General features: G+C 35.2%; 2 protein-coding genes across 3 annotated transcripts; both read right to left on the bottom strand.

The window, feature by feature from the left end:
• Positions 1-1,309: 1,309 nt before the first annotated feature.
• Positions 1,310-18,392, bottom strand: LOC142182028 (cytochrome P450 704C1-like). Its single transcript, XM_075255820.1, has 3 exons — positions 18,096-18,392; positions 17,725-17,771; positions 1,310-1,556 (listed from the first exon to the last, which is right to left on the bottom strand). The coding sequence occupies exons 1-3, from the start codon at positions 18,390-18,392 to the stop codon at positions 1,310-1,312; spliced, it is 591 nt and encodes a 196-aa protein (XP_075111921.1).
• LOC107761029 (pentatricopeptide repeat-containing protein At5g66520-like) lies at positions 17,879-21,677 on the bottom strand. 2 transcript variants are annotated; one of them, XM_016579180.2, is made up of 2 exons: positions 19,457-21,677; positions 17,879-18,438 (listed from the first exon to the last, which is right to left on the bottom strand). In XM_016579180.2, the coding sequence occupies exon 1, from the start codon at positions 21,392-21,394 to the stop codon at positions 19,775-19,777; it is 1,620 nt and encodes a 539-aa protein (XP_016434666.1). In that variant the 5' UTR covers positions 21,395-21,677; the 3' UTR covers positions 17,879-18,438; positions 19,457-19,774. The 2 variants fall into 2 exon arrangements, with proteins under 2 accessions (XP_016434666.1, XP_075111375.1); XM_075255274.1 differs by lacking the exon at positions 17,879-18,438 and adding an exon at positions 18,445-19,130.
• Positions 21,678-21,855: the final 178 nt, after the last annotated feature.

Below are 21,855 nucleotides of genomic sequence, written 5' to 3'. Positions count from 1 at the left end.
ACAACGCTAAAATCACGAATCACCCTCCAATTCAAACTTAAAGAAGTTGAAACTTCAAAATTCTACAACCGATGCCGAAACCTATCAAACCACGTCCGAATGACCTCAAATTTGGCACACAAGTCATATTCAACATTGCGAACCTAATCCAACTTTCGAAATCGGATTTCGACCCTGATATCAAAATTTCACTACCGGTCCAAATCTCCAAAAATTCGACTTCGCCATTTCAAGCCTAAATGAGCTACGGATCTCCAAAACACAATCCAGACACACCCCTAAGCCCAAAATCACCCAACGAAGCTAACGGAATCGACGAAACTCCATTCCGGAGTCGTCTTCACACAGTTCCGACTTCGGTCCAAATTCTAAGACTTAAGCCTCCGTTTAGGGACTAAATGTCCCAAAAACACTCCAAAACCAAAATGAAACCTCCCACCAAGTCACAATAGCAAAAATAGATATAGGGGGAAGTAGTTAATAGAGGATCGGGGCTATAACTCTCAAAAGGACCGGCCGGGTCGTTACAAAATATGTATAAATAACCTAGATAGATATTCTATCTAGGTTTCTGGAAATGAGCAAATCAAATACTTTGCACTCCTTTTTGACTTGTTTAGGACCACAAATTCCAAAAGTCTTCATTTTTTCTTAAACGTCACACCCAATCAAATAGGTTCACATAAATTGAAACGAAGAGATTATATAATAATATAGTGGTGTTTCATATTTTTGGGGCCTTAAATATTTGGGGGCCTAAGGCAAGGGCTTCACTTGCCTTACCCTAGAGCCGCCCTTGTTGAATGATGTGATTAGGTTATCCTTCTCATATATGTATGTATTACCGAGGGAACTGCAGGTTTATAATCTGAGCGTCTCAGTCAATGATGCATGGAGATACTGCATCTTGTCCACTGCTTCATCTGTAATGCTGTCAGCTAGCTCATCAATACTTGAATGTTGGTTTGTTCCTATTGATTTCTTGACTTCCTCTGCAATTTTGTTTTAATTTTTTTTTTTTTTTTTTTTTTTTTTTAGGAGAGGGTACTTGCACATCATATAGAAAAAGCAAGAAAGTGTGCTAGCTGTAGTGTCTTTGCCAGCAATTATAAAGCTAAGGATTATGTCCTTAAGATACTTTGGATCCCTTTTGTTCATTTCCAGAAACCTAGATAGAATATCTGATTTGCTCATCTGCCATTCAAGAAAATTCAAATATCATCTGGTGCTTTTGATATAGGGAAATAAGTTAAGACAGTTATTTGAGCCTGAACTTACCACCCTGTCATCTTGCGACTTGCTCATCTGTTCAGTCTTGCTGCTGATATTTTGTAAACAAATTCTTCAACCACTTTATAATACACTTCTTCCAATTGGCTTCTGACCCAATATTTAGAAATCTTTTCACTTTCCAAAACATATCAATGTAGCGATAACGAGTTAATGCACTAGCTTCATCGAAAGAAGTGGAAAATAGGGTGCCTTCTTCGCTTGTAGTGTCTAGATCCACTCCAAGAATCTTGAATACTGTCTCCAGTGTTGATTTCGTAAATAACCTGCCAAAAAATGAGAGTTAGTTTCTTAACTTATAAATTTTACTGTAGAGCAAACTGAAGTTCCATACTTGGATTTCTGTTGCTTGATTTGTAGTCACAGTTTCAGATACTTATTGAGCAAGTTTTACTGCACTTGTTCTCTAAACTGCATTACTAAAGTCCCTTAAATTTTTTGTGGAGAATTCATAACTTGATATCTTCCGTTGGTTTCTCCACTTCTCTTCATTGACTGTGAAGATCCCATCACCTAAAAGATCATTCAAGATGCCGTATAGGAGCCAACCCTCAAAGTTTTAGTCTGAGAAACTGGGATAAAATATTCTAGGATTTTTTTTTTTTGAAAATAAGAATTTGGGAGACGTTATGTACTAATAGCACTTTAATCCTAATACGAAAAATTTTGAGATTCATGTACACATAAACCAAATGGTGTACGTGTTATGGATATAGTAGATATGCCCTAGATCCAATATTACATTTGATGTTTTGAACATATTTTTATAAAATATATATGGCATTTGATATTCTTTTATCATTGTTATTAATTGTTTGATTAATTTGATAAGGTCCTTGATTAAATTTTGAGACTTGACATTGTGATGGAGATCATGATAATGAGAGTAAAGTTTCTTATAATTTAATCTAAATTTGTTCTTGATCGTAGGATTATTAATCTGGACATTAGTAATCCAATAAGATCAATATTTATGTGATCGTCTTTATGGGATAAAGATTAGTTGATCTCATTAACTAAATTACATAGATAGATGATACATATAGAGATATGATCATTGAACCGACTCATTGGATAATTCCTAATGGTTAGAATTACCATAAACTGTCAATAGGATATTCTCTTGAAGAATGTGATGTAACCGTTTCCTTTGACCTGAGATCGTCATAGTAATTGACAAGTTATTTATTGTGCTTTGATACTAGACACCCATGGCCCTAGGGCGATAGTTGAAAGGATATTGGGTATGATTAAATGCTTGTAGGATTAGTGATTGATCAAGATGGAATCTGTCAACTCTTGGTAATGAGTTTAAGCTCCATGTTGTCATGAAATATAAACGACCAAATTAAGACCTTGGCCAGGGCAATTGAATGAAAGAAGAAATGAGTTTCTTAGGTCATTCAATGGTCGATTATATTTGACGTGAACACATAGTTGGTCGCCTATTAGGATTTGACAGTTGAACCATATCCTAGGGTGATCCAGAGCTATAAGGACAGAAGGAATTACTACATTATTCTTCTACTGGTTCTTGAGAGTAAATTGTATACTTCATATTATCCGGTTGTTAAGGAGTGTTGCTAGACGCCACCCTTGATTAGTATATTGATGTGGTCAATTTACTACCGGCTTAGTATTGAACCTATGGGGTCGCACACTAACGAGTGTTCTGATCTTTGCTAAAGGATTAATTAACTTATTATTTGATAATTAAATTAAGGAATTTAATTAGTCAAATACATTTAGTTGTTAGTCCAAATGAAATATTATTATATTCTTTGCTAGCACAGAGAATATAATTAATATTGTGAACAAATTGATGTTTTCTATTTGAAATAGAAAATTAAATTATATCTCTTGGTTGAAATATATATGTGATATATATTTGATACTCGTAATTATTATTTATATATAAAGGTTATATATTTAATATTAATTTATTCTTACAATCCAATTTTGAATTGGACATGAAATTCCATAAAGGTTTTCCTACGATTTCATTAAACATGGAAATTAAAGTCCATAAAAAGGACGTCTGACAACTCAAACGTGCTTTCTTGCTTACAATAGGAAAATTCCAATGTTTGGAATTGGACTTCATGGAAAGTCCATGATTCTCGGCAGTCACGTTACCCGTTGAGAATGGGATTGCGAATTTTCATACAAAATCCCATAAAGTTTATTTTGGAAAAAACGTTTACCCTAAGTAAATCATTACCTCAACCAAATAGGAAAAAAGTTTGTAGGTGATACTAAAGGGTGATGGAGAAAATTTGCCGAATAATTTTTCCATGAGAAGAAAACCCACTTTGTGAAAGTGAGAGTGCAATACAAAGCCACGAGAGAAAATACAATTGCAAGAAAAGTGTTTCTTGTTCTTCTAATTTGAGTTGAGATTTTTGAGAAAAATTTCAGCACAATATTTTGTTCAATTTGTTCGCGGGTTTCATCGATCAAAGAGTTGATAGCAAGGATCAGTCTCGGTGTGGATACACATAGAGTCTTCGCACTATCGAAGAATTTGAAACAAGACTTTCTTCACCAGGTACGTCTTAGATCCGATCTATTGATATGTAAATAAATTTTAAACATGAAAAGATCTGCCTATGATTGTTATTGTCTTCCGCTGCATGTTACGAACACCTATACGCAATCCTTCAGTACGATCAGAGCAGTGGTTTATTGTGTCTAAAATTTATTTACGAAGTATTGTAAGATTATATTTGAAGAGTTCAAACCATAATATATGTGTCTTGTGCAATAGTCAAATCGTTTGAATATTGATATTACTTTATTGTGGATAAAATATGTATTCATATAACTATTGAGATAGTTCATAACTTGAATTTGAAATTTTGTATTAGATACGACGGGAATCTATAATAGGTTATATGATTCTATTGTTATTAGTTCATGATATGTTAATTAATAATGATATTCTGGCATGAATTACTTTTTTGTGATATATGTGATATATAGATTAAACATGTTAGAAGAATGTTGAATTTTATTTTTATGTCACGTGCTTGTTCATTACATAATTTTGAATTATTTATTACATGTGATGTAAATCAATTTAGGACTAAGCATGTAGACAACTTGAACTAAATTCACATGCTATAAAAGATTTGATCTTCATGTTATTAAAAAATTATTTTAGTAACAATTCCCTCTTACTAAAATTTGATTTCTTAAATAATAAAAGATAAGATATTTTATTATAAGAGCTATCCATCAAGGTAAATAATTTTACTTATTTCTTGTTTATAAGGAGCGGCCTGACTACCAGAGACTTATAGTTCGAGAATATGTTAAAACTATTTATTGCATTAGATGTATGGATTGAAAGAATTATTCAATTTTACACTAAACGCCTGGACCACCCGGGGAGTATAAAATTTAATAAGTTCTTTGTTATCATGATGGTTGAACTCAACTATGCCAATAGGATCGACCTGACTACCAGGAGGCTATTTGACATAGAGCTATTTAAGGAAATTGTATGGGGATACAATTGGTAAGAGTACCTACCTTTAAAATATATGTGAGAAACGACTTGACTTCCAAGGGGCTCATACATTGTTAAAGGATTCCTTTACTCCACTAATAGAAATAAAGATTTCGTAAACTATAATGGGGGTAAATAGTTTAAAATAATTAGTGGAAATATCATTTACATAAAAGTCCATGTCTTTATGATATATGCAAATATGTTCTTATATTATTGCCTTTTCTTTTCTATATTTTAGATTTCTCAATATGTCTGTTATATCACTGCACAAAATACTTGAGACCAACAAGTTGGTAGGACCAAACTTTGATGACTGGTATAGAAATTTGAGAATTGTTCTCATGCATGAAAAGCTCATTGATGTGATCGATAAGCCTGCAAAGATAATCCCACCAGAGAATGATGTTCAAGGCACCAAGGTTTATCAGAAATACTTGGAAGAATGTCTTGCTATTAAACACATCATTCTCGCTTCTATGAGTTCTGAACTCCAGAGAAAACATCAGAATATGGATCCAATTGCAATCATTGAATATCTTAAGAAGATGGTTGATACACAATTGGACATTGAAAACTCTCCAGTTGGGCCCCTTGTCAATTATATGATTGTTCTTACAGAAGAACATGAGAAGTTGGGGTACAAGCTTGGTAAAGAGCTTTCTGAAGATTTGATCTTGCAGTCAGTATATGATACTGAATGTTTTCACTGTAAGAAGAAAGGGCATTGGAAGAGAAACTGCAAGGAGTATCTTGCAACTCTAAAGGACAAGAAACAAGGTGAGACATTAATGAAAAATGTTTTCAAGGTTTCTTTAGCTACTACTAATTCTTCACTGTGGGTATTAGCTACTGGCAGTGGTTATAACATCTGTAATATGTTACAAGGGTTTAAGATAAGTCGAAGGCTAAAGAAAGGAGAAGTTAATCTACAAGTTGGAAATGGTGCAAAAGTTGCGGCCGTAGCTGTAGGATCAATTTCTTTAATAATGCCTACGGGCAAAGTACTTATGTTGGATGATTGTTATTACGTTCCTAAATTTGTTTCGAACATAATTTCAGCTTCTATGTTAGACAAACGTGGTTTTCGCATTAATATAGGCAATGGTATTTGCTCTATTTATTATTGTGATAATTTATACGTGAATGGCTATCTCCAACATGACGTTTATGTCTTACTTAATGTGAATGCTAATTCGATTATGCATGTTTCAAGTCTTAAGAGGAAAAGAGATGATCAAGTAAATCATGCATACCTTTGGCATTGTAGGCTTGATCATATTGGAGAGAAAAGAATTAACAAGTTGTACAAGGAAGGGTACCTTGACAAATATAATTTTGAATCATATCCAACTTGTGAATCTTGTCTCAAAGGAAAAATGACCAAATCTCCATTTACTGGAAGTGGAGAAAGAGCTTCTGAATTATTGGGACTAATTCATACAGATGTTTGTGGGCCTATGAAAATTCAAGCTAGAGGTGGATATTCTTACTTCATCACCTTCACTGATGATATGTCAAGATATGGATTTGTGTATCTTATAAAACACAAGTCTGAATCTTTTGAAATGTTCAAAAGGTTCCGTAGTGAAGTTGAGAAGCAGACTGGTAAAAGTATCAAAGTACTAAGGTCTGATAGAGGTGGAGAATATCTTAGTGAAGATTTTACCAGATATCTCAGAGAGAATGGGATTCTCTCACAGTGGACACCTCCAGGAACACCACAACACAATGGTGTGTCTGAAAGGAGAAATCGAACCTTATTAGATATGGTGAGATCTATGATGGGGTTCACTGATCTTCCAATAAATTTATGGGGATATGCTTTGGAAGCAGCAACATACTTACTTAATAAAGTTCCCACTAAGTCAGTCTCTACAACACCATATGAGATATGGAAAGGATGTAAGTCTAACCTTAAACATATTAAAGTTTGGGGTTGTCCAGCTTATGTTAAGAGACTACAGTCTGATAAACTTGACTCAAGATCAGATAAGTGTAGGTTCATTGGGTATCCCAAGGAAACAATGGGATATTATTTCTATCACCCTTCTGACCATAAAGTGTTTGTGGCCAGAGGAGCAACCTTTTTGGAAAGAGAATTTCTTTTAGAAGGAAATTATAATGGAGAAATAGAACTTGATGAAGTTCAAGAAACTAATGAATCAACACAATATAAAGATCATGAGACCCAAGTTGAAGAACCTTTATTGGATGTTTTGAAGTTGCCAAGGAAGTTGCCATCTTCAACGGTTGAAGTTCAAGAACTAACTGAAGCTCAAGAACAGGTTAATGAACCAGTTCTAAACCAAATTGAACATCAACCAAATCCAGCACAAGGTGAAGAGGTTGTACAAGTACCTCTTAGAAGGTCTACACGAGAACGTCATGTACCAACTAGATTAAATTTATTGGTACAAGATGATGTATCAAATGAGGTTGATCATAATGATGATGACCCTAAGACCTATGAAGAGGCTATACAAAGTTCTGATTATGAGAAGTGGCAAAAGGCCATGGAATCCGAAATAGAATCCATGAAGGAAAATAAAGTATGGACTTTAGTTGAACCTTCAAAGGATATAAAACCTATAGGTTGTAAATGGGGTTTTAAGAAAAAGATTGGAGCAGACGGAAAGGTGGAGACCTACAAAGCACGTCTTGTTGCCAAGGGATATCGTCAGAAAGAAGGAATCGACTATGACGAGATTTTCTCTCTCGTGGCAATGCTCAAATCAATTCGGATTTTGTTTGCTATAGCAGCATACTATGATTATGAAATATGGCAAATGGATGTTAAAACAGCTTTCCTTAATGGTGAGCTAAAAGAGGAAGTGTACATGACACAACCTGAAGGTTTCACATCTTCATCTGATCATAATAAAATTTGTAAGCTACAAAGATCTATTTATGGACTAAAGCAAGCTTCTCGAAGTTGGAATATTCGATTTAACAAGACAATTGAAAAGTTCAATTTTGTTAGATGCGAAGAAGAACCTTGTGTGTACAAAAAGGTTAGTGGGAGCACAATTATATTCTTAGTGTTGTATGTTGATGATATATTGCTCATAGGGAATGACATACCGGCATTGCAAAGTACCAAGATTTGGCTATCTGAACAGTTCTCCATGAAAAACTTGGGAGAAGCAGCTTATATATTAGGAATAAAGATCTATAGAGATAGATCTAGGAAGCTGCTTGGACTTTCCCAGTCTTTGTACATTGATACCATTTTAAAGAGGTACAATATGGATAATTCCAAAAGAGGCTATCTACCGATAGGCACTGGAATTACTCTCAGTAGGGAGGATTGTCCTAATACACCTGAAGAGAGAGAACGCATGAGTAGGACCCCATACGCTAGTGCAGTGGGAGCTATCATGTATACCATGACATGTACACGTCCTGATGTGGCTTATGCACTTGGAGTGACTAGCCGCTATCAGGCAAATCCTGGTGAGGAACATTGGAAGGTGGTGAAGACCATTCTTAAGTACTTAAGAAGGACTAAAGACCAATTCCTCATCTATGGAGATTCTGAGTTGAAACTTGAAGGTTATACTGATGCAAGTTTCTCTTCAGATAGAGATGATAGCAAATCTATTTCTGGTTATGTATTCACCTTAAATGGTGGTGCAGTGAGTTGGAAAAGTTCCAAACAAGCTACAGTAGCTGATTCAGTGACTGAAGCAGAATATATAGCAGCTAGTGAAGCTGCTAAGGAAGCTGTATGGATGAAAAAGTTCTTAACTGAACTTGGTGTGGTTCCTTCAATAGGAGGTGCGGTTCCACTGTTGTGTGACAATAATGGAGCCATTGCTCAAGCAAAAGAACCAAGATCACACCAAAAGTCCAAACACGTTCTGCGAAGGTATCACTTGATAAGAGAGATCATTGAACGTGGAGACATCGAGATTCAAAAGGTTGATGGAAAAGAAAATGTTGCAGACCCATTCACTAAAGTTCTTGGCGCAAAGGAGTTTGACAAGCACAAGTGGAAATTGGGAATGAAGTACAAGAGCGATTGGCTCTAGTGCAAGTGGGAGATTGTTATGGATATAGTAGATATGCCCTAGATCCAATATTACATTTGATGTTTTGAACATATTTTTATAAAATATATATGGCATTTGATATTCTTTTATCATTGTTATTAATTGCTTGATTAATTTGATAAGGTCCTTGATTAAATTTTGAGACTTGACATTGTGATGGAGATCATGATAATGAGAGTAAAGTTTCTTATAATTTAATCTAAATTTGTTCTTCATCGTAGGATTATTAATCTGGACATTAGTAATCCAATAAGATCAATATTTATGTGATCGTCTTTATGAGATAAAGATTAGTTGATCTCATTAACTAAATTACATAGATAGATGATGCATATAGAGATATGATCATTGAACCGACTCATTGGATAATTCCTAATGGTTAGAATTACCATAAACTGTCAATAGGATATTCTCTTGAAGAATGTGATGTAACCGTTTCCTTTGACATGAGATCGTCATAGTAATTGACAAGTTATTTATTGTGCTTTGATACTAGACACCCATGGCCCTAGGGCGATAGTTGAAAGGATATTGGGTATGATTAAATGCTTGTAGGATTAGTGATTGATCAAGATGGAATCTGTCAACTCTTGGTAATGAGTTTAAGCTCCATGTTGTCATGAAATATAAACGACCAAATTAAGACCTTGGCCAGGGCAATTGAATGAAAGAAGAAATGAGTTTCTTAGGTCATTCAATGGTCGATTATATTTGACGTGAACACATAGTTGGTCGCCTATTAGGATTTGACAGTTGAACCATATCCTAGGGTGATCCAGAGCTATAAGGACAGAAGGAATTACTACATTATTCTTCTACTGGTTCTTGAGAGTAAATTGTATACTTCATATTATCCGGTTGTTAAGGAGTGTTGCTAGACGCCACCCTTGATTAGTATATTGATGTGGTCAATTTACTACCGGCTTAGTATTGAACCTATGGGGTCGCACACTAACGAGTGTTCTGATCTTTGCTAAAGGATTAATTAACTTATTATTTGATAATTAAATTAAGGAATTTAATTAGTCAAATACATTTAGTTGTTAGTCCAAATGAAATATTATTATATTCTTTGCTAGCACAGAGAATATAATTAATATTGTGAACAAATTGATGTTTTCTATTTGAAATAGAAAATTAAATTATATCTCTTGGTTGAAATATATATGTGATATATATTTGATACTCGTAATTATTATTTATATATAAAGGTTATATATTTAATATTAATTTATTCTTACAATCCAATTTTGAATTGGACATGAAATTCCATAAAGGTTTTCCTACGATTTCATTAAACATGGAAATTAAAGTCCATAAAAAGGACGTCTGACAACTCAAACGTGCTTTCTTGCTTACAATAGGAAAATTCCAATGTTTGGAATTGGACTTCATGGAAAGTCCATGATTCTCGGCAGTCACGTTACCCGTTGAGAATGGGATTGCGAATTTTCATACAAAATCCCATAAAGTTTATTTTGGAAAAAACGTTTACCCTAAGTAAATCATTACCTCAACCAAATAGGAAAAAAGTTTGTAGGTGATACTAAAGGGTGATGGAGAAAATTTGCCGAATAATTTTTCCATGAGAAGAAAACCCACTTTGTGAAAGTGAGAGTGCAATACAAAGCCACGAGAGAAAATACAATTGCAAGAAAAGTGTTTCTTGTTCTTCTAATTTGAGTTGAGATTTTTGAGAAAAATTTCAGCACAATATTTTGTTCAATTTGTTCGCGGGTTTCATCGATCAAAGAGTTGATAGCAAGGATCAGTCTCGGTGTGGATACACATAGAGTCTTCGCACTATCGAAGAATTTGAAACAAGACTTTCTTCACCAGGTACGTCTTAGATCCGATCTATTGATATGTAAATAAATTTTAAACATGAAAAGATCTGCCTATGATTGTTATTGTCTTCCGCTGCATGTTACGAACACCTATACGCAATCCTTCAGTACGATCAGAGCAGTGGTTTATTGTGTCTAAAATTTATTTACGAAGTATTGTAAGATTATATTTGAAGAGTTCAAACCATAATATATGTGTCTTGTGCAATAGTCAAATCGTTTGAATATTGATATTACTTTATTGTGGATAAAATATGTATTCATATAACTATTGAGATAGTTCATAACTTGAATTTGAAATTTTGTATTAGATACGACGGGAATCTATAATAGGTTATATGATTCTATTGTTATTAGTTCATGATATGTTAATTAATAATGATATTCTGGCATGAATTACTTTTTTGTGATATATGTGATATATAGATTAAACATGTTAGAAGAATGTTGAATTTTATTTTTATGTCACGTGCTTGTTCATTACATAATTTTGAATTATTTATTACATGTGATGTAAATCAATTTAGGACTAAGCATGTAGACAACTTGAACTAAATTCACATGCTATAAAAGATTTGATCTTCATGTTATTAAAAAATTATTTTAGTAACAATTCCCTCTTACTAAAATTTGATTTCTTAAATAATAAAAGATAAGATATTTTATTATAAGAGCTATCCATCAAGGTAAATAATTTTACTTATTTCTTGTTTATAAGGAGCGGCCTGACTACCAGAGACTTATAGTTCGAGAATATGTTAAAACTATTTATTGCATTAGATGTATGGATTGAAAGAATTATTCAATTTTACACTAAACGCCTGGACCACCCGGGGAGTATAAAATTTAATAAGTTCTTTGTTATCATGATGGTTGAACTCAACTATGCCAATAGGATCGACCTGACTACCAGGAGGCTATTTGACATAGAGCTATTTAAGGAAATTGTATGGGGATACAATTGGTAAGAGTACCTACCTTTAAAATATATGTGAGAAACGACTTGACTTCCAAGGGGCTCATACATTGTTAAAGGATTCCTTTACTCCACTAATAGAAATAAAGATTTCGTAAACTATAATGGGGGTAAATAGTTTAAAATAATTAGTGGAAATATCATTTACATAAAAGTCCATGTCTTTATGATATATGCAAATATGTTCTTATATTATTGCCTTTTCTTTTCTATATTTTAGATTTCTCAATATGTCTGTTATATCACTGCACAAAATACTTGAGACCAACAAGTTGGTAGGACCAAACTTTGATGACTGGTATAGAAATTTGAGAATTGTTCTCATGCATGAAAAGCTCATTGATGTGATCGATAAGCCTGCAAAGATAATCCCACCAGAGAATGATGTTCAAGGCACCAAGGTTTATCAGAAATACTTGGAAGAATGTCTTGCTATTAAACACATCATTCTCGCTTCTATGAGTTCTGAACTCCAGAGAAAACATCAGAATATGGATCCAATTGCAATCATTGAATATCTTAAGAAGATGGTTGATACACAATTGGACATTGAAAACTCTCCAGTTGGGCCCCTTGTCAATTATATGATTGTTCTTACAGAAGAACATGAGAAGTTGGGGTACAAGCTTGGTAAAGAGCTTTCTGAAGATTTGATCTTGCAGTCAGTATATGATACTGAATGTTTTCACTGTAAGAAGAAAGGGCATTGGAAGAGAAACTGCAAGGAGTATCTTGCAACTCTAAAGGACAAGAAACAAGGTGAGACATTAATGAAAAATGTTTTCAAGGTTTCTTTAGCTACTACTAATTCTTCACTGTGGGTATTAGCTACTGGCAGTGGTTATAACATCTGTAATATGTTACAAGGGTTTAAGATAAGTCGAAGGCTAAAGAAAGGAGAAGTTAATCTACAAGTTGGAAATGGTGCAAAAGTTGCGGCCGTAGCTGTAGGATCAATTTCTTTAATAATGCCTACGGGCAAAGTACTTATGTTGGATGATTGTTATTACGTTCCTAAATTTGTTTCGAACATAATTTCAGCTTCTATGTTAGACAAACGTGGTTTTCGCATTAATATAGGCAATGGTATTTGCTCTATTTATTATTGTGATAATTTATACGTGAATGGCTATCTCCAACATGACGTTTATGTCTTACTTAATGTGAATGCTAATTCGATTATGCATGTTTCAAGTCTTAAGAGGAAAAGAGATGATCAAGTAAATCATGCATACCTTTGGCATTGTAGGCTTGATCATATTGGAGAGAAAAGAATTAACAAGTTGTACAAGGAAGGGTACCTTGACAAATATAATTTTGAATCATATCCAACTTGTGAATCTTGTCTCAAAGGAAAAATGACCAAATCTCCATTTACTGGAAGTGGAGAAAGAGCTTCTGAATTATTGGGACTAATTCATACAGATGTTTGTGGGCCTATGAAAATTCAAGCTAGAGGTGGATATTCTTACTTCATCACCTTCACTGATGATATGTCAAGATATGGATTTGTGTATCTTATAAAACACAAGTCTGAATCTTTTGAAATGTTCAAAAGGTTCCGTAGTGAAGTTGAGAAGCAGACTGGTAAAAGTATCAAAGTACTAAGGTCTGATAGAGGTGGAGAATATCTTAGTGAAGATTTTACCAGATATCTCAGAGAGAATGGGATTCTCTCACAGTGGACACCTCCAGGAACACCACAACACAATGGTGTGTCTGAAAGGAGAAATCGAACCTTATTAGATATGGTGAGATCTATGATGGGGTTCACTGATCTTCCAATAAATTTATGGGGATATGCTTTGGAAGCAGCAACATACTTACTTAATAAAGTTCCCACTAAGTCAGTCTCTACAACACCATATGAGATATGGAAAGGATGTAAGTCTAACCTTAAACATATTAAAGTTTGGGGTTGTCCAGCTTATGTTAAGAGACTACAGTCTGATAAACTTGACTCAAGATCAGATAAGTGTAGGTTCATTGGGTATCCCAAGGAAACAATGGGATATTATTTCTATCACCCTTCTGACCATAAAGTGTTTGTGGCCAGAGGAGCAACCTTTTTGGAAAGAGAATTTCTTTTAGAAGGAAATTATAATGGAGAAATAGAACTTGATGAAGTTCAAGAAACTAATGAATCAACACAATATAAAGATCATGAGACCCAAGTTGAAGAACCTTTATTGGATGTTTTGAAGTTGCCAAGGAAGTTGCCATCTTCAACGGTTGAAGTTCAAGAACTAACTGAAGCTCAAGAACAGGTTAATGAACCAGTTCTAAACCAAATTGAACATCAACCAAATCCAGCACAAGGTGAAGAGGTTGTACAAGTACCTCTTAGAAGGTCTACACGAGAACGTCATGTACCAACTAGATTAAATTTATTGGTACAAGATGATGTATCAAATGAGGTTGATCATAATGATGATGACCCTAAGACCTATGAAGAGGCTATACAAAGTTCTGATTATGAGAAGTGGCAAAAGGCCATGGAATCCGAAATAGAATCCATGAAGGAAAATAAAGTATGGACTTTAGTTGAACCTTCAAAGGATATAAAACCTATAGGTTGTAAATGGGGTTTTAAGAAAAAGATTGGAGCAGACGGAAAGGTGGAGACCTACAAAGCACGTCTTGTTGCCAAGGGATATCGTCAGAAAGAAGGAATCGACTATGACGAGATTTTCTCTCTCGTGGCAATGCTCAAATCAATTCGGATTTTGTTTGCTATAGCAGCATACTATGATTATGAAATATGGCAAATGGATGTTAAAACAGCTTTCCTTAATGGTGAGCTAAAAGAGGAAGTGTACATGACACAACCTGAAGGTTTCACATCTTCATCTGATCATAATAAAATTTGTAAGCTACAAAGATCTATTTATGGACTAAAGCAAGCTTCTCGAAGTTGGAATATTCGATTTAACAAGACAATTGAAAAGTTCAATTTTGTTAGATGCGAAGAAGAACCTTGTGTGTACAAAAAGGTTAGTGGGAGCACAATTATATTCTTAGTGTTGTATGTTGATGATATATTGCTCATAGGGAATGACATACCGGCATTGCAAAGTACCAAGATTTGGCTATCTGAACAGTTCTCCATGAAAAACTTGGGAGAAGCAGCTTATATATTAGGAATAAAGATCTATAGAGATAGATCTAGGAAGCTGCTTGGACTTTCCCAGTCTTTGTACATTGATACCATTTTAAAGAGGTACAATATGGATAATTCCAAAAGAGGCTATCTACCGATAGGCACTGGAATTACTCTCAGTAGGGAGGATTGTCCTAATACACCTGAAGAGAGAGAACGCATGAGTAGGACCCCATACGCTAGTGCAGTGGGAGCTATCATGTATACCATGACATGTACACGTCCTGATGTGGCTTATGCACTTGGAGTGACTAGCCGCTATCAGGCAAATCCTGGTGAGGAACATTGGAAGGTGGTGAAGACCATTCTTAAGTACTTAAGAAGGACTAAAGACCAATTCCTCATCTATGGAGATTCTGAGTTGAAACTTGAAGGTTATACTGATGCAAGTTTCTCTTCAGATAGAGATGATAGCAAATCTATTTCTGGTTATGTATTCACCTTAAATGGTGGTGCAGTGAGTTGGAAAAGTTCCAAACAAGCTACAGTAGCTGATTCAGTGACTGAAGCAGAATATATAGCAGCTAGTGAAGCTGCTAAGGAAGCTGTATGGATGAAAAAGTTCTTAACTGAACTTGGTGTGGTTCCTTCAATAGGAGGTGCGGTTCCACTGTTGTGTGACAATAATGGAGCCATTGCTCAAGCAAAAGAACCAAGATCACACCAAAAGTCCAAACACGTTCTGCGAAGGTATCACTTGATAAGAGAGATCATTGAACGTGGAGACATCGAGATTCAAAAGGTTGATGGAAAAGAAAATGTTGCAGACCCATTCACTAAAGTTCTTGGCGCAAAGGAGTTTGACAAGCACAAGTGGAAATTGGGAATGAAGTACAAGAGCGATTGGCTCTAGTGCAAGTGGGAGATTGTTATGGATATAGTAGATATGCCCTAGATCCAATATTACATTTGATGTTTTGAACATATTTTTATAAAATATATATGGCATTTGATATTCTTTTATCATTGTTATTAATTGCTTGATTAATTTGATAAGGTCCTTGATTAAATTTTGAGACTTGACATTGTGATGGAGATCATGATAATGAGAGTAAAGTTTCTTATAATTTAATCTAAATTTGTTCTTCATCGTAGGATTATTAATCTGGACATTAGTAATCCAATAAGATCAATATTTATGTGATCGTCTTTATGAGATAAAGATTAGTTGATCTCATTAACTAAATTACATAGATAGATGATGCATATAGAGATATGATCATTGAACCGACTCATTGGATAATTCCTAATGGTTAGAATTACCATAAACTGTCAATAGGATATTCTCTTGAAGAATGTGATGTAACCGTTTCCTTTGACATGAGATCGTCATAGTAATTGACAAGTTATTTATTGTGCTTTGATACTAGACACCCATGGCCCTAGGGCGATAGTTGAAAGGATATTGGGTATGATTAAATGCTTGTAGGATTAGTGATTGATCAAGATGGAATCTGTCAACTCTTGGTAATGAGTTTAAGCTCCATGTTGTCATGAAATATAAACGACCAAATTAAGACCTTGGCTAGGGCAATTGAATGAAAGAAGAAATGAGTTTCTTAGGTCATTCAATGGTCGATTATATTTGACGTGAACACATAGTTGGTCGCCTATTAGGATTTGACAGTTGAACCATATCCTAGGGTGATCCAGAGCTATAAGGACAGAAGGAATTACTACATTATTCTTCTACTGGTTCTTGAGAGTAAATTGTATACTTCATATTATCCGGTTGTTAAGGAGTGTTGCTAGACGCCACCCTTGATTAGTATATTGATGTGATCAATTTACTACCGGCTTAGTATTGAACCTATGGGGTCGCACACTAACGAGTGTTCTGATCTTTGCTAAAGGATTAATTAACTTATTATTTGATAATTAAATTAAGGAATTTAATTAGTCAAATACATTTAGTTGTTAGTCCAAATGAAATATTATTATATTCTTTGCTAGCACAGAGAATATAATTAATATTGTGAACAAACTGATGTTTTCTATTTGAAATAGAAAATTAAATTATATCTCTTGGTTGAAATATATATGTGATATATATTTGATACTCGTAATTATTATTTATATATAAAGGTTATATATTTAATATTAATTTATTCTTACAATCCAATTTTGAATTGGACATGAAATTCCATAAAGGTTTTCCTACGATTTCATTAAACATGGAAATTAAAGTCCATAAAAAGGACGTCTGACAACTCAAACCTGCTTTCTTGTTTACAATAGGAAAATTCCAATGTTTGGAATTGGACTTCATGGAAAGTCCATGATTCTCGGCAGTCACGTTACCCGTTGAGAATGGGATTGCGAATTTTCATACAAAATCCCATAAAGTTTATTTTGGAAAAAACGTTTACCCTAAGTAAATTATTACCTCAACCAAATAGGAAAAAAGTTTGTAGGTGATGCTATATAAAGGGTGATGGAGAAAATTTGCCGAATAATTTTTCCATGAGAAGAAAACCCACTTTGTGAAAGTGAGAGTGCAATACAAAGCCAAGAGAGAAAATACAATTGCAAGAAAAGTGTTTCTTGTTCTTCTAATTTGAGTTGAGATTTTTGAGAAAAATTTCAACACAATATTTTGTTCAATTTGTTCGCGGGTTTCATCGATCAAAGAGTTGATAGCAAGGATCAGTCTCGGTGTGGATACACATAGAGTCTTCGCACTATCGAAGAATTTGAAACAAGACTTTCTTCACCAGGTACGTCTTAGATCCGATCTATTGATATGTAAATAAATTTTAAACATGAAAAGATCTGCCTAGGATTGTTATTGTCTTCCGCTGCGTGTTACGAACACCTATACGCAATCCTTCAGTGGTATCAGAGAAGTGGTTTATTGTGTCTAAAATCAAGTATATCAAGCACACTTTAACTGTGATTTCATTTTCATGATCTGTGATCCAATAGGGCAATTCTGCAGCAGATTGAAATTCAGAAACTAGAAAGGTTTACTAGTTTTCGACGTTTCAAAGGGAACTTCTCGAGATATTTGCAGTGAGTTCTAGTGATTTGTTCTCACAATAAATCCTTAAAAACTTCTTTTTTTTTTGTGAAATTAACAAGGAAGGGAACTAGAGACAACAGGTGATTCATTTACTAAGGTGCATCAAAAGGATGTAGCATTACACTTCTCTCATAACCTCCAGAAATGAAATGCAAATCTTTTATGCTTGACTCAAAAATGATCTTAAGGGCAGAAAGAGGAAGATTTTGGGTGGGGTGAGCATAACATGTTTACCTTGCCATAGTTGGGGAAATTGGTTTTCAGAATATACTCCACAGCAGGGTCTGAGGTGTAAACCTCACTTCGGAAAAGATAAAGCAACCTATAGGTCTTGTATTTGCTTGCCAGTTCTGCCATGTAATGATGCAGCCTGTTGAAATTCAGCAATTGGTTGATGACTGTTCCAGCAACAGGATGGTACTTTCCTTTGTTTGCTGACCCATTGAAGATATGTTTGAACAAACATGCTGCTAAGATAACAGCCAATGCTGTTGTTACTGTGAGAGTAGCAGGAATAGATGGAACGTCCATGGATAAAGAGCTCCTTTTTTTCAGTGGGAATGAGATGTTAAGCTGCCTGCCCATATATATAATGTCTGAAAATGAGACATACTTACCAAATTTGTTGTCCCCTATTAAAGAATGTTGTAATATCCAAGCACGTAAAAAAGAAATTATAGAACAGGAACGAGTAATTTATCCAAAAACGTGTTCTTGTCTGTGCCAACCTCATGCACAATAGACAAGTAGGATATTTGAGGCCAAATCAATATGACAAGAATAGAAAAAGGACTGAAACAGAAGAGACTAAGAGCCAAGAAATGAAATTCAGACGACAGACACACACTTGTAAGTAAAATTACAGGACCTGCATACATGGTTTCACAAATAGTTGAGAAGTGGTAGCATTGAAGCTGAACACCCTTCATGGGCAGACATAAGGTTGCTTAAGAACCTGGTGTTAGGCCAACAACACTTCCATCACCACCCCTACCATTCAAATTAGGCTCACTAGAATTAAGGCGGTCAATATGGATAATTCTGGTATCATTAGACTTTCATACACAAGTCCCTTCTTTGCTTTCTGGTGATTAAGGTTCTAAGCCAGAACTCTCTAGCCTTCTGCTTAATATGTGGCTCATGCTGGTTCTTCAACACACTCACTCAAAGATATGCTAGCCTCTGATTTAATGTTCAGAAGAGATTGAACACTTTGGTCATCCATATGCATGAATTCCCGTGCACCATACTCCAAACAAAGGGATACAGCTGAATTAAAAGATGGAATTTGGTCCATAATCAGACTGAGAGACTTGTAATAGATGCAATTGATTAGCTAGTTTCAAAAATTCTTGGACCATCAATTACCAATTAACTACGCCTCAAGTTTTCGAGGACTACCCCTTAAAAATCTCCCTTTTCTTGATGGATAAAATTGAAGTGTGAAAATGGTTCCAACATTTTGAAGTTGGAACTGTATTTTTTAAATCCAAACTCAAGATTGTTTTTCTGTTTTATATCCTAGTTTTGTTACAAGATGTAGATTAATTCTCACAATGATAACCAACAAAAATCACATGCAAGACAAAGAATACCTTTTCTTTCTTCATTTTGGGGCATGAAATACTTAGAAGCCAAAGCAGGCTGCAAGATCCCTAGCCAGTTTGGTCATCAAGGATACAGTGGTACGAGCCAAAAAAAAATCTTCTGATATGGTGATACTGACTGGCGTTGACTGTAAAACCAGACAAGCAATATCAATGCAAAGGTCATCAAGCCTCCACGGGATGAACCATAAGTGTGGGATAGCCAAAGTGCGACTGCTAATGTCTTCAGATGGAATACCATGCTCTGAGGACATATTGTTGAAAAACCAGTAAGTATTTTCACATGTTAATAAAATTATCTCCTCATCATTCCAGAGAAGGGATCATATTAACTCTCCTTCCCATCTCATCACTCAAACTAGTTAATACATGCTTTATTTCTGTCATCAAAACTTGAGGTGAATCTCTTACAGAAAATTCGTGGACAACTCCATCAACTTCAATCATGCTGCATCCAGGAACTGTCTTCTCAATCCCTTTCTCCTTCATAAGGGCTCTAATCTCCTTAACATGGTCAAACCTACCAGCTTTGGCATATATATCGCAAAGATTAACATAAAAGGCATGGTTCAGAGGCTCCAAAGAAATCAAATGCCGAGCAACCTTTTCTCCTAACTGAAAATTTCGGTGCATTTGGCAGCCACCAAGTAGTGCACCCCAAACGAAAACATCTGGCTCCATTGGCATACTTCTGATTAGCCCTTCTGCCTCATCAAAGAGACCAGCTCGACCAAGAATATCAACCATGCAAGCATAGTGTTGAATTTGTGGCTCTATGTGATAAGCATGCCTCATCACATCAAAACACCTTCGCCCTATCTCTATAATGCCAGAATGCGCACAAGCAGACAACAAAGCAGTAAAAGTTACAGCATTAGGCCTCACTCCAGCCTCTTCCATGTCCAACAAAAGCTCGAAAGCTTCCCTGCCATTCCCATTAAGAGCAAAAGCAGAAACCATAGCTGTCCATGCCAAAACATCCTTATTTTTCATTGCCTTGAAAACATCAAGTGCTCGAGAAACACTCCCACATTTGCCATACATGTCTACTAATGCTGTGGCAATCACCATATCACACTCCATTCCACTCCTGTTCAAGTAATCATGCACCCACTTACCTTGATCAACTGCTCCAAGAGAAGCACAAGCTGAGATTACACTAGCAATTGTCATTTTATCTGGACTAACCATATCATCACCTGAAATTTGCATTTCATAGAAGAATTCTAAAGCTTCTTTTGGCCTCCCTCCTTGTACAAACCCCGTGATAATTGAATTCCAAGTAATAATATTCCTCTTCTTCATCCTCCTAAACAACTCTAAGGCCATATCCAACTCTCCGTTTCGCAGACACCCAATAACCATAGAATTCCACGAAACAATATCCCGATTTGACATTTCATCAAATACCTTCCTTGCAATTCCCACTGACCCGCATTGTGAATACAAACTTATCAAAGAATTCTGCACAAAAACATCACTAAGAAACCCAAACTTAACAACGTGGGCATGAACACTTCGTCCGACGAATTCATCAACTCTGTTCACGCAATGTTTTAACACGAAGGGAAATGTAATACAGTCAGGTGTAATATCATCAAAGAGCATTTGTTTGTATAAAATTAAGGGCTGAAATGAAGTGGGGTCAAGGATTCTTGAAGCGTAAGCTCTGATCATGGAGTTGTAAATGAAGAGAGTTTTGCGAGGGACGAATCTGAATACGGCGTTGGCATAGGTGAGGGACCCTGATTGAGAAACTGTGCAGAAGAAAATAAGGCGAGAGATTAGGAAGCAACGGTCAGTTGTAAAGAGGTGAGGGGGTGTTGTGATGTGGGCATGTATCTGCTTCAGCTCTCTCAAGCTCTTGCAATTCTCAAGCAGGCATGTCAGTTTGTTCTTCAAATTTAACCGTTGGAGCTCCATCATTATTTTCGTAGCTCCAACGTTTGACAATCTCAATATCTTGTTCAGAGTTTAAAAACAGAAGGCAATAATTAGATTGGGAACAGTTAATTTTAAGCCAACACACTGTTGGGCTTTTCTGACGTTAATCTGCTTCTGCTGGCATATTCTTTGTCGCTGGAGTATGTTTTATAAGTAGGCTTCGACATTGCAGCTTCACGATTTAGAATTTCAATGGGAGAATAATAAATAGATTTGAGAATTGTAACGGTGGTTTGCTTACTGTGTTTCACTTGTGATTTCATTCCTGAAATAAATTAATTGAACCAACACTCATTTACTCATTCTCCTACCATTTGTTCTTTAATTTTTAAATATGACCATCAAAATATAGTACTAAATAATTAACAAATTAAGTGCCCCTTTTGATTAGTCAGTTTCCCAAGAGGGGAAAGGTCGGATGGCAATCTCCAAGTAGACGGCCC

This window comes from Nicotiana tabacum, chromosome 6, assembly GCF_000715075.1.
Source record: "Nicotiana tabacum cultivar K326 chromosome 6, ASM71507v2, whole genome shotgun sequence".
Taxonomy (NCBI): domain Eukaryota; kingdom Viridiplantae; phylum Streptophyta; class Magnoliopsida; order Solanales; family Solanaceae; genus Nicotiana; species Nicotiana tabacum.
This window is presented reverse-complemented; position numbering and strand designations above follow the sequence as displayed.